The sequence below is a fragment of the Muscardinus avellanarius genome (assembly GCF_963383645.1).
Source record: "Muscardinus avellanarius genome assembly, chromosome: 7".
Classification (NCBI taxonomy): Eukaryota; Metazoa; Chordata; class Mammalia; order Rodentia; family Gliridae; genus Muscardinus; species Muscardinus avellanarius.
Window position 1 is genome coordinate 107,094,039 of NC_137793.1, and position 13,136 is coordinate 107,107,174.

The following is a 13,136-nucleotide window of genomic DNA, read 5'->3' on the forward strand; positions in this document are numbered from 1 at the left end:
GCACGCTTGCAATCCCCACGCTTAGGAGGCGGAGACAGGAGGATCACTCAGGTTTGAAGCCAGCTGTGCTGGCTTAAGAGACCCTGTTTCCAAATTTTAAAAAAGTATAAAATAGGTCTGGGAGTGTAGCCCGGAGGTAGAAGGGTTTCTAGAAACCCCAGTACCACCAAAAAAATAAATAAATAAAAAATAAATAAAATAGGGCTGGGGGATGTAGCTCAGTACCAAAAAGAAAAAGTGTGGGTTGGAATCTGAGCAGGCTGTGGGGGAAGCAGAGCCGAGGTGGACGGCAGGGCGTGCAGTGAAGTCCTGTGCACAAAGGCAGTTAGGACAGCCTCCCATCCCACAGAGAGCTTCCTGGCACCCTTGTCAGAGTTCGAAGAGGGGAAGGATGGTGCAGAGAAGGAAGAAGAGATGGGGAAGGGATTGTAGTGGTTATGGGAGATGAGTTAGTTACACAGGAGAAATAATCAAATCATCGATTATATTAAGGAGGATATTAACTAGTTATCCGTGAGAGAAGGGAGTTTCAAAATAGAAAGAAATTAAAATGAATCCTCTGGTGCCAGCCTGGAATTGGAAGTACTTGTACATTGTAGATGCAACTGGCATGGAATCTTCTAATGTGTCGAGGTCATGAGAATTAAGGAATATTTGCAGAGTGGAGGAAACTAAGTTTCCTGAAAACTAAATGCAATATGTGATTTTGAACTTACTTTTTTCTTTCTCCTTCTTGTTTTCTTTTTTTGGTACTGGATATTGAACCCAGAGGCATTCTACCTCTGAGCTATACCCCCAGCCCTATTTTATTTCTTATTTGGAAACAGGGTCTCACTGGGTTGCTGAGAGCTCCGCTAAATTGTCAAAGCTGGCTTTACACCTGCACTCCTCCTGTCTCAGCCTCCCAAGTACTGGGATTACAAGTGTACCTACCACACCCGGCTTGAAGTTACTTTTGATATAAAGAACATTATTGTGGCAAGTGAAGAAATTTAAAGGGGACTTCCGGGATGATGGCGACCGAAGACTTAAGAGCCCCGCTAACAACAAACCTCCATTACCACAAAATCAGCGCCTTTCATAGCCAGAAAACACCATCACCAGTGAAACAAAAAATCACCAGGCTCCAGAGAGAAAGCGGACTGAGAACAGAGCCACAGAGGAGATAACCGGCCTATCGCCCGAGGACGCGGCAGACGCGGCGGCAGCAGCGCCATACTGCCGGCGAATTCACGGGACGGCTACAGCAAGCCGAGGTGAGCCACTGCGGAACAGCCAGGCGGGATTTCTCCACGCAGAGAGCATCTAAAGTTCCCAGTGGCCGAGCTCAGCACACGCTGCAGGGATTCAGAGTGGAAACCAAAACCAAGAAGAAAAACACCAGCCCCACAGCCGAGGGCGTAGCAGCGGCGCCATATTGCCACCAGCGGCAGCAGCACCGAATCCAGCGAGGCCAGTACAGCTACATCTGTGTACTCAAGAACAGTGAGTCAAATTGCGGGCCACAGAGGAGAAATCCCAGTACTGTACTCCCTGGGACTTGACCCAGTGGGGGAGGGGCGGTGGCAGAGATATCACACCATAGGAGAACGTGCAACCTGGCACCCCCCACAGTCTAAAGCAGCCTCTATCGACTCTCTGGGTCGGAGACTCTGTGATACAACCCAGTAAAGGAGTAGTGGGGTCTGAGATAATACAGACTCGAGATCCAGAACACCTTAAGTGAAGTCATAGTGACCCAAGGGAAGAACCCAGAGAAGGCACAAACATCCGAAATCATGGGAAAGAGGAATAATACTGGAGCAATAAATGCCCACAACCCCACAACATCAGAACCCGATAAAACTGAAAATCAGAGATTTCTAGAAGATCAAATCAGGAAAATAACTGTAGAAATAATAGAGGTGCTTCGAAAAGAACTCAGAGAGAGCCAAAAAGAGATAAAGGATGCAATTAATGAAGTAAAGGCCTCAATTCAAAGCACAAACAACCGATTAGAACACACGGAGAACAGAATCTCGCTCTTAGAAGATGATCATTCCAAAAATGAACGCATAGTTTCTAATCTAGGAAAAAATATCCGACAGCAGGAATCTGATATTGAAGAAATATGGGCCCATTTTAAGAGAGCTAACCTAAGAATAATTGGAATAGAGGAGGGAAAAGAAAGTGAAACCAAAGGGATCAACAGTCTCTTCAAGGAAGTAATAGCAGAAAATTTTTCAAACATAGAGCAAGAGGTTGATACACAGGTCCAGGAAACTTATAGAACTCCCTTTAGACAGGATCGGAGAAGAGGATCCCCACACCACATAATTGTCAAAATGACCAATGTGGAAGCCAAGCAGAGAATCTTGAAGGCAACAAAAGCAAAGGGCCAAGTGACATTCAGAGACAAACCAATTAGAATCACTCCAGACTTCCCAAACCAAGTTATGAGAGCCAGAAGGGCTTGGAGTAACATATTCCAAACTCTGAAAGAAAACAACTTCCAGCCAAAAATTTCCTACCCAGCAAAACTTTCTATCAAATTAGATGGAGAAATAAGAAGCTTCCATGACAAACAGAAACTGAAGGAATTTATGTCTTCAAAACCAGCACTAGAGAAAATACTCAAAGAGATTAACTACAAAGAAGAAATAGGTAACACACTCCAGAACTAGAGAAACAAGATTTTCCATCCAACAAACAACTAAGATTGGTTATCTGTGGAGATTCATTATTTATGTTAGTCTTTTACCTATCTCTAAAGGGTATTGTCTGCCTTTATTGTTGTTAATTTCTAGGATTCCTAGTTGGAATATTAATATACCTTCAGATATAGCATTTGGAAATATTTTATCCCATTCTATTAGTAACTGTTAACTCTGTTTACATTGTCTTTGGATATACAATTTTTTTTTTAGGGAGTTTGTATACTCCTCTGTTGCCTGTGCCTTTGAAATCATAACCAAGAAATCACTGCCAATTTCAATGTTGTGAGGTTTAATGACCCAGATTTTCTCCTAAAAGTTTATAGTCTTAAGATTTATATTTAGGTCTATTATCTATTTTGAGTTAATATTTGTATATGGGATTAGGTAAGGGTCCAATTTTATTCTTTTCCATGTAATTATTATTTTTTAACAATATTTAGTTAAAAGATTATTATTTCCACCACCAAATGTTCGTGGAAACCTTGTCAAAAATAACTTGACAATATAGGGAAGAATTTAGCTCTAGGCTTTTATTTAACTCCAATGGTTTATATATCTGCCTTTAGAATAGTACTACACTGTTTCAATTATTGTAGCTTTATATGGTTTGAAATCAGAAAATATATATCTTCTAGCTTTGTTCTTTTTCAAGATCGTTTTGGGTACCTAGAGTCCATATTCCATATTAGGATAGATTTTTTTCTGAAAAATAAATATATAAATATATGATAGTTTCACCTAAAAAATAGAAAAAAATATTCTCTGGTAAGAAAGAAAGCAAAAAGAAATATTGAAATGTTATCTTTAAGTCATCAAAAGCTTGGTATCAGACAAATGAAACTGTTATGTGAGATTATCATTTTTAATTTTAGATAAATTGCCATAATACTAGATGTCAACTACTAAGCCAAGCATGGGAGGGAGGGATAGGGAAAGAATGGGGTGGGGATTGGGTGGGGGCTGACTGGGAAAAGTGTGCATGTATGTCTACAAAAGTATGTATCCTACTATGATGTATGAATACAGTGCACCAATAAAAATAAATAAATTTAAAAAAAAAGAAATTTAAAGGGGCTAGACATCAAATAACAGAAACATATCTATGTTAATCTGTTGGCAACTCAGTGTCAAATAACTCTAGAAGATAGAATTCTTTGTACTATGCTTGAAAATTTCCTGTGAATTTGAGATTGTTTCAAAGTTTAAAGTATATTTTCAAAAATCAAAGTAGAGAATATTAGGGATTTAAAAAAGTGTAATGCTATATAGTCTGGGGTTTTCTTTTTTTTCTTTCTTTCTTTTTTTTTTTTTTTTTGGTGGCACTGGGGTTCCTGGAAGCCCTTCTACGTCTGGGCTACACTCCCAGACCTATTTTTATATTTTTATTTGGAAGCAGAGTCTCTTAAGCCAGCAAGGCTGGCTCTGAACCAGCGCGATCCTCCTGTCTCTGCTTCCCAAGCGCGGGGATTACAAGCGTGTGCCATCACACCTAGCTAGTCTGGGGGTTTCTGACATTATACCAACACTTTACAGGACCTTAGAACAGACCCAGATTCTGTTCTTAACCTCCTTTGACTCACCAGGCATGGCGGCGCACGCTTGTAATCCCCGCGCTTGGGAGGCAGAGACAGGAGGATCGCACAGGTTCGAAGCCAGCTGTGCGTGCTGGCTTAGGAGACCCTGTTTCCAAATAAAAATGTAAAAATAGGTCTGGGAGTATAGCCCGGAGGTATAAGGGCTTCCAGGAACCCCAGTACCACCAAAAAAAAAAAAAGAAACTCCTTTGACTCTTGAAAATCTGAAATATCATATATAGAGCAAAACAGTCTCTCTTATTAATTCTGAGGAATATATTTGGATTCACAAACAAAGCTATTTGTCCTAACTTAGTTCATAAGTATAAAACATGTTAAGTTTCTAAGAATCATATGCCCCTTTCAAAACAGGAATATTTCACAATGGAGGGGGTCTCACACTATACATAAAGGCACAAATATAGAACTTTCCTGGTTCACTATGTATTATATTACACCGTTGGAATGAATATAATCATCATACTAGAAAATAGGGTGTGATGAGGTATCAACAAATAACTAAGACAAAAAAGAACTAATAATAATTTCATGCAATTTACCAATTTATTCTCCCCTGCAGACTTCAACTTCTCCTGTAATTTTATGGTGGTCTGCCGGATCCTCTCTATTTCCTCCTGTTGCTTAAGAATCAGTTGTCTTTCCTTCCGAGCTGCCTTATTGGCTTCTTGAAGACGTTTTATTTCAGCCTACGGTTTAAAGAGTTAGGAGAGGGGTTGAGATTTGAAGGAGACAAGTTCAAAGTCATATTTTAAAAAGAAATATCCCAGAGGTAGAAGGGTCCAGGAACCCCAGTACCACAAAAAAATAAAATAAAATAGTAATAATAAAAAAGAAAAAAGAATAAGAAAAATTCAGGGGCCAGGTGTGGTGGCACACACTTTTAATCCCAGCATTCGGGAGGTGGAGACATGAGGATCGTGGTTACTTAGCAAGGCCCTTCACAACTCACTGAGACCGTTTCAAAAAATAAAAAGACTAAATAAAACTAGGGCTGGGGTGTAGCTCAGAGGCACAATGCCCCTGGGTTCCATCTCCAGCTCCACAAAAAAAAAAAAGAAAAGAAAAGAAAAGAAAAGAAATCCAATGATCATTTATAATATATACTATTTCAAGATAAGCATAGTAGCATTAAAAGTTTCAAAGTAGTGAAGGGTGAAGAGTTACACACAATTCTATAACTAAAATAATTTAATATGACCCCTTAGTTTAAATCATTGTAATTAAAATACACTAATAATTTCATAATCTTTTTTAGACTAACATATCTTTCACATTTCTTATAATGCTCCCTGGTCTTTACATTTACCTGTTTAATAGTTGTATATCAAGTAAACTAATTAGTATAACCATTACTCTGCTGCTTTGTATTTATTTACAAAGAAACACATACTGTTTGGTGTGTATGTTTTAAAATACTTTATAAGACATATCATATGCACATATTTACAGACCTCCTTTGGTGTCAGGATCTTGTACGTTGTAGGGAAACTTCTACCACTGAGTTACACCCCAGTTTAGATACCGCTTTTACTCACACCAGGTTAACTTACACCTCTAATGCGGCATGAGATTATACCAGATAAAAATATGTTTCATTTTTCCATTACAAATGGAGTTCGATTTTAAGGTTGTTTTCTATTTTTTACTACTATAAATAATGCTACAAAAAGAAATTTTATAATTTTTGTTTCCTTGGAAAGGCATATGAATTTCTTTGGAGATGTTTTTAAAAATGTGGCTCACAGACTCCTGGGGCTCCTTTGAGAGCCTTTCAGGGAACATTTTTGGGTCAAACTTTATTTATTTATTTATTTATTTATTTATTTATTTATGTGCAGTACTGGAGATGGAACCCAGGGGCATTCTGCCTCTGAGATACACCTCCAGATCTATTATTTTTTTATTCATTATTTTGAAACAGGGTCTCACTGAGTTGCAAAGGGCCTCACTAAGTAGTAGCTGAGGCTGTTTGCAAACCGCAATCCTCCTGTCTCAGCCTCCTAAATGCTGGAATTACAAGCGTGAGCCACCACACCCAGCAGGTCAGACTAATTTTATAATACTAAGATATTTGCTTTTTTCCATTCTCATTCTCTTATGTGTCTACAATGGCATTCTATGTTTTTTTTTTCTTTTTTGGGTACTGTAGATTACACCCAGGAGCATTCTACCTCTGAGCTGTACCTCCAGACTTTTTTATTTTGAAACAGGGTCTCACTAGGTTGCTGAGTCTTGCTACATTGGTGAGGCTGTCTTCAAAAGTACAATCTGTCTGTGTCAGCCTTCTAAATACTAGGATTACAGGCATGTGCCACCAAACCTGGCTTTTGAATGAAATAATGTTTTAATACCTGTTTCTGTTTCACACTATGGGTTAGTTCTTTAGGGGAGATTCCTGAAAATGGGATAAATAATTCCAAGATGACAAACCATTTTCAGGCCCTTAAAACCGTTTTTCTTTTGGGGGGGGTGGCGGGTCTGGGGATAGAACCCAGAGACATTTAATCTCTGAGTTACAACCCCTGCCCTATTTTTTATTCTTTATTTTGAAACAGGGTCTCACTAAGTTACGGAGGGCCTCACTAAGTAACTGAGACTGTCCACAAACTGTGATCCTCCGGTCTCAGCCTCCAGAATGCTGGGATTACAAGCGTGCGCCACCACGCCCGGCTTCCTTAAACCCATTTTAAAATTTGCACTCAGAAAAGAACTGTCCTGACTACATTGCAGCAATAAAAAATAAGAGAAAGAGCCGGGCATGGTGGCACGCGCTTGTAATCCCCGCACTTGGGAAGTGGAGATGGGAGGATCGCGCAGGTTCGAAGCCAGCTGGGCTGGCTTAGGAGACCCTGTTTCCAAATAAAAATATAAAAAAATAGGTCTGGGAGTGTAGCCCGGAGGTAGAAGGGCTTCCAGGAACCCCAGTATCACAAAAAATAAAATAAAATAACTAACTAACTAATAATAATAGAAAGAAAGAAAGAAAAGAACTGTCTACTTATAGTACCAGAAGCATTAAACTACATGCGTCAGAAGTGGTGGGGATTGCCTTCTAGGATCACAGCCTCCCAAGTATTGGGATTAAAAGTGCATGCTATCATGACCAGCTCTTAACTTCTTTAAAGAATGAAGTTCAAATTTTTTTAAATTCTTATAATTGGTGATGTTTTCTGGGAGAGAATCTTTAAAAAGTCATTTAAGTAATAATCTAATTATAACTCAAATAATCCAGCTTGTAAATCAACTAACAAAGTGGCTATTACCTGGCACCAGCAGGTCAACAAAGGAAAGGAAGCTGGAATCCATGGCGTGCCCTCTGGGAACTGTGAGGCACACTGGCCTCACCGCACTCAGTCCTCACAACCACCAGCAAGTACGGCCCAGTCCTGCAGATGAGGACGCTCCGAGTGTCACCTGAACTTGACCAGGATTACAGGTGCAAGTGACAGAGCTGGGCTTTGAACAGCACCAGGGAACACAGAGCGTTTACTACTGTGGACGAACACTGAGCAGTGAGCATGTGTCAAAGTCTACTCTGAGTTAACTGTATGGACTAACTCACGTATTTTTCCCAACAATCCTATAAAGTATGTTACTATTATTACTCTCAGTTTACAGACGAAGAAACTGAGACAGAGAAATTAAGTAATTTACTCAAGATTATGAAATTTAGTTAGGAGAGTTGGAATGCTAGCCTAGGCAATCTGACTCCGCAGCCTCAAGTCTTTGTGTGTGGTTCTGGGATTGAACCCAGGGACATTCTACCTCCAAGCTACACCCCCAGTCCTATTTTATTTTTATTTTGAAGCAGAGTATCACTATGTTGATGAGTCTCACTACTTGCTAAAGCTGTCCTTGAACCGGCATTCCTCTGAGCTACACCCCCAGACCGATTTTATTTATTTGGAAATGGTCTTGCTAGGTTGCTGAGAGCCTCAGTAAATTGCTAAGACTGGCCATGAACCTGCATTCCTCCTATCTCAGCCTCCCAAATTCTGGGATTACAAGTGTGTGTCACCACACCCGGCTCCATACCCACAATTCTTAATTAACATACTACCATGCTTCCTTTTTAGGATTCAAAACCAAAGTCTAAGCATAGTAAACTAAAATATTTGTCAATATGTAATTAATATGTCATTAAAATATATTTAGGAAAACAATGTCTAAAAAGTTAATCCAAATGGACTCTTTTACTCATCTTAGTTTTTTAAATATGCATTTCTTTCTTTCTTTCTTTCTTTCTTTCTTTCTTTTTTTTTTTTTTTTTTTTTTTAATGATACTGGAGGTGGAACCCAGGGGATTTCTACCTTCAGGCTACACTCCCAGCCCTATTTTATACTTTACTTGAAAACAGGGTCTCACTAAGTTGCTGAGAACCTAACTCAGTAGCTGAGGCTGGCTTCAAACCTGTGTGATCCTCCTGTCTCAGCCTCCCAAGCACTGGGATTACAAACTTGCGTCACCACGCCCAGCTTAAATATGCTTTTCAAAAGACAACTTTATGTATTACAAGAAGGCAGAAGATTTGACTATATTATCAGTGAAACACTTCTAATATAAGAGAAACATGGTAACTACCCAGTATACCATATAATTATACTACTCTAGGCATAAAAGTGTTAGGAATCAACTAAATTCGGTTAAAGGTGATAATAAAAGAGATTTGGCAAAGTAACAGATTCTACAGTTAATTTGCCTATGATCAGCTATTTTAAAGGAATGTTTTTCTTAACATACCTTTTCTTGCTGCAATCTTAAAAGTAAACCACGCTGTTTCTTCCGGAGTGGCGGCATTTTATCATCCTCTCCTTTGTCTCGTAAATGTCTGCAAATAATATTTTTATGGAGACAAGGACTAGATTAACTTCACATAATAATATTCTGGGTACTAAAAGGTGCTAAACCAATTTAACATTTTCTTAAGTTGAAAACAGTTGCTATATTCAGCAAATCATATGCCAGCAAGTACTATATTGAGCATATAATATGTGTCAACTCTAAACTATGTCCTTTGAAGGCTGAAGGACTGAGCAGTTAGGTATGAGATGACAGCATAAGACAATGTTTAGTTAAAGTGGTAAGAGAGAAATAAAAAGAACATGCTACGGGAGTAGGAGGGAGTTCTTCAAAGTAGCACAAATCAATGAATTCCACATTCCTAGCTTGAGAAACGAGGCTGATGAAATCAAGTGAGGAGGGGCCGGGGATAGAGCTGTCTGCTACTCAGCACACACTAGGTTCAATCCCCAGAATCACACAAAAGGAAGTGAAAGCATCTTAAAACATAAAGTATTTCCTTATTATGAAAGACACTGAAGCATGGAAATTAAGTTCACTGAAAGACCTTACTTTTTCTGATGCTCTAGCCAGGCTAACTCAGCCTTCGTTTTCTCCTTCAAGGCCTTTTCCCGGAGACGCAGCAATGAAGACTGGTGAGCCGCCCTCATCTCCTCTTCTTTCATATACTGTCGAACCATCTCCATAGTAAATTTAGAAAAGCTATCTTGACCCCCTGAGAACGGCATGCTCAGCTCCTAAAGGAGAGTTTATTTTCAAGTTTATTATCTTTTCGACCTATTGGTACTAACTTCATTAAAAGAGTTGTGTATTGGCCAGGGGTGGTGGTGCATGCTTGTCATCCCAGTACTTCGGAGGCTGAGACAGAAGGATCACAGGTTTGAGGACAGTTTCATCAAGTAGTGAGACTCATCAACCTAGCAATGCCCTGTTTCAAAGTAAAAATAAAATAGGGCTGGAGGTGTAGCTCTGAGGTAGAATGTCCCTGGGTTCAATCTCTAGTAGCACAAAAAACAAAAGAGGTGCCACTTATAAAAATCAATTATGAGCCGGGCATGGTGGCACACATCTGTAATCCCAGTACATGTAAGGCTGAGACGGGAGAATCACAGGTTCGAAGTCAGCCTCAGCAATTTAACAAGGCTCTCAGCAACTTAGTGAGACCCATTTTCCAAATAAGAATTAAAACGGAGTAGGGGTATAAATTGGAGTAGAATTACCCTCGGTTCAATTCCCAGGACCACAAATAAATAAGCCAGCCAGCCAGCCAGCCAGGAACGGCAGTGCATGCCTATAATCCCATCTTTTCAGGAGGCTGAAGCAAGAGGATCACTTGGGCACACTAGTTTAAGAACCTGGGCAAAGCTGGGCGTGGCTGCGCACGCTTGCAATCCCAGCATTTGGGAGGCTGAGACACAGGTTGGAAGCCAGCCTCGGCTACTTAGTGAGGTGCTTTGCAACTCAGTGAGACCTTGTTTCAAAATAAAGAATAAAAAATAGGGCTGAGGATGTCGCTCAGAGGTAGAATGCCCTGGGTTTCATCCCCAGTACTACAAAAAAGAAGAAGAAGAAGAGGAGGACGAGGACGAGGACGAGGACGAGGAGGACGAGAAGGAGGAGGAGGACAAGGAGAATGAGGAGGACAAGGAGGACGAGGAGGAGGACAAGGAGGAGGAGGAGCAGCAGCAGCAGCCTGGGCAACATAATAAGACCCCATTTCAAAAATAAGTAAGAAATAGCTGGGCGTAGTGGCTCACGCTTGTAGCCCCAGCACTCGGGAGGCTGAGACAGGAGGATCGCACAGGTTCGAAGCCAGCCTCAGCTATTTAGTGAGGCTCTCAGCTAAACAGGAGACCCTGTTTCCAAATGAAATACAAAAAATAGCTCTGGGAGTATAGCCCGGAGGTAGAAAGCTTCTGGGTTCCATCCCTAGTACCACCAAAAATAAATAAATAAGTATAAATAAACAAATTAAAATTAAAATTCATCTGCTCATTTATTTAACCAATAAAATCTTTGTGTGTGTGTGTGTGTGTGTGTGTGTGTGTGTGTGTGTGTGTGGTCCTAGGAATAGAATCCAGGGCCTCACATAGGCTAGGCAAGATCTCTGCTACTGAGTCACACACCCAACCCAGCCAGTAAAATTTTAATGAATAATTTCTGTAAGCCATGTACTGTCCCAGGGATATACGGTAAGGTAAGAATTTTTTCCTGATATCTAAAAGGCATACAATTAGGAAAGAAGAATAACTGACAATTTATTTACTTATTTATTTTGCAGTATGGGGGATGGAACCCAGGGCCACTGAACCTCCAGCTTACACCCCCTAGTCCTATTTTTTAATCTTTTTTTATTTTCTGAAACAGGGTCTCACTGAGTTGCGAAGAATTTCGCTAAGTAGCTGAGGCTGTCCACAAACTGCCTCCCAAATGCTGGGATTACAAGCATGTGCCACCATGCCTGGACTCTAGCCTTATTTTTAATTATTTTGAAACAGGGTCTCACTAAGTTACCAAGGGCTTCACTAAGTAGCTGAGGCTATCCACAAACCACAATCCTCCTGTCTAGGCCTCCCAAATGCTGGGATTACAAGCATGTGCCACCACACCCAGCTGATAATTGACAATTTGTAAATGGAATAAAGAAATAAGAGTAAAGCAAGTGAAAAAGTTATAGAGAAAATACTGACTCAGCTCCTCAAAGGTTTTGTCGTGTGTGTGTGTGTGTGTGTGTGTGTGTGTGTGTGTGTATGTGTGTGTTACTGGGGATTGAACCCTTGAACCCTGGGACATTCTACCTTTGAACTATATTTGCAGCTATGGAAGGCCTCACTAGCTGTGGAGGCTGGCAGTCAATCTGATTCTTCTATCTCAAGCTCAGCCCTTCAAGTACTGGCGTTATAGGCATGTACCACCACACCTACCTTCTTGTCTCATTTGAAGGAGTAAGTTTATATGCTTTTTTTTTTTTTTTTTGCAGGTCTAGGGATGGAACCCAGGGGAACCCAGGGGCATTTGCCCTCCAAGCACACCCCCTGCCCTATTTTTTATGCTTTATTTTGAGACAGGGTCTCACTACGTTGCAGAGGGCCTCATTAAGTAGCTGAGGCTGTCTGTGAACCACGATCCTCCAGTCTCAGCCTCCAGAATGCTGGGATTACAAGTGTGCGCCACCATGCCTGGCTATAAGTTTGTATTCTACTTTGTAAGAAGACTGAAACCAGATTTTAGAAGGAAAATAAAAACTGATTCTTTGAAAAACAATTCTGGTAACTGGCAACTTGTCTCAAATATAAAAATGCACTCTTGGTATCTTTAAGAGAGTGCATCTCCAACCTTTTGCCTCGACAAGCAAATGAAACACACCTTGGAAGAAGACAGTGCAGGCGCAGTCTTGTCTGGGGAAGCTTCCTCATCAGAGTCCTCATGATGGTCCTTTTTCTTTTCCATGTTGAATCTGCGGTGACTCTCAGAAGGCAGTAAAGATCGAAACGATTTTTCTTCTATTTCATCTTCTGTCATGGATTCATCAAATTTCAGGGAATACTCTGTTGCAATAGAAGTTGAATCTAAAAGAACAGGGAAAGGTAGTTGTTGTGGGGCTTTTTTGTTTTGTTTTTGGAGAGTGTGTGTGTGTGTGTGTGTGTGTGTGTGTGTGTGTATGTGTGTGTTTTACTGGGGGTTGAACCCAGGGGCATTCTACCTCCTCTGAGCTACACTCCTAGCCCTATTTTATTTTTTATTTTTGAAACAGGGTCTAAGTTGCGAGGAATGGCTGCAAACCTGTGATCCTCCTGTCTCAGCCTCCCAAGCACTGAGATTATAAGTGAACACCACCATATTCAGCTAGAAAGTAGATTTTATAACTACTCTCAGTAGGTATTTAATTACCAGCCCTTCTGCCTCTTTCTGGGACAATCCAACATAAATACAACTGCTCAGTAGCAATAACTAGGCACAGACTAAGAAAATTCACTTACCTTGCAAACAAGGAAAAGAATTGTATAATAACTAGGAATATTAGGATAAGAAATCTGGTGAGAG

The 13,136-nt window shown here is 40.3% G+C and overlaps 1 protein-coding gene across 2 annotated transcripts in view; it reads right to left on the reverse strand.

The window, feature by feature from the left end:
* The window catches only part of CEP350 (centrosomal protein 350), a gene marked incomplete at both ends in the record, with an annotated part of 132,441 nt that overhangs the window by 53,220 nt on the left and 66,085 nt on the right, over positions 1 to 13,136 (reverse strand). For both annotated transcript variants that reach the window (XM_080698608.1, XM_080698607.1), the window contains 4 exons: positions 4,831 to 4,977; positions 9,033 to 9,120; positions 9,645 to 9,829; positions 12,459 to 12,661. In XM_080698608.1, the coding sequence (XP_080554734.1) occupies positions 4,831 to 4,977; positions 9,033 to 9,120; positions 9,645 to 9,829; positions 12,459 to 12,661 (623 nt within the window). The remainder of the gene's footprint in view (positions 1 to 4,830; positions 4,978 to 9,032; positions 9,121 to 9,644; positions 9,830 to 12,458; positions 12,662 to 13,136) is intronic.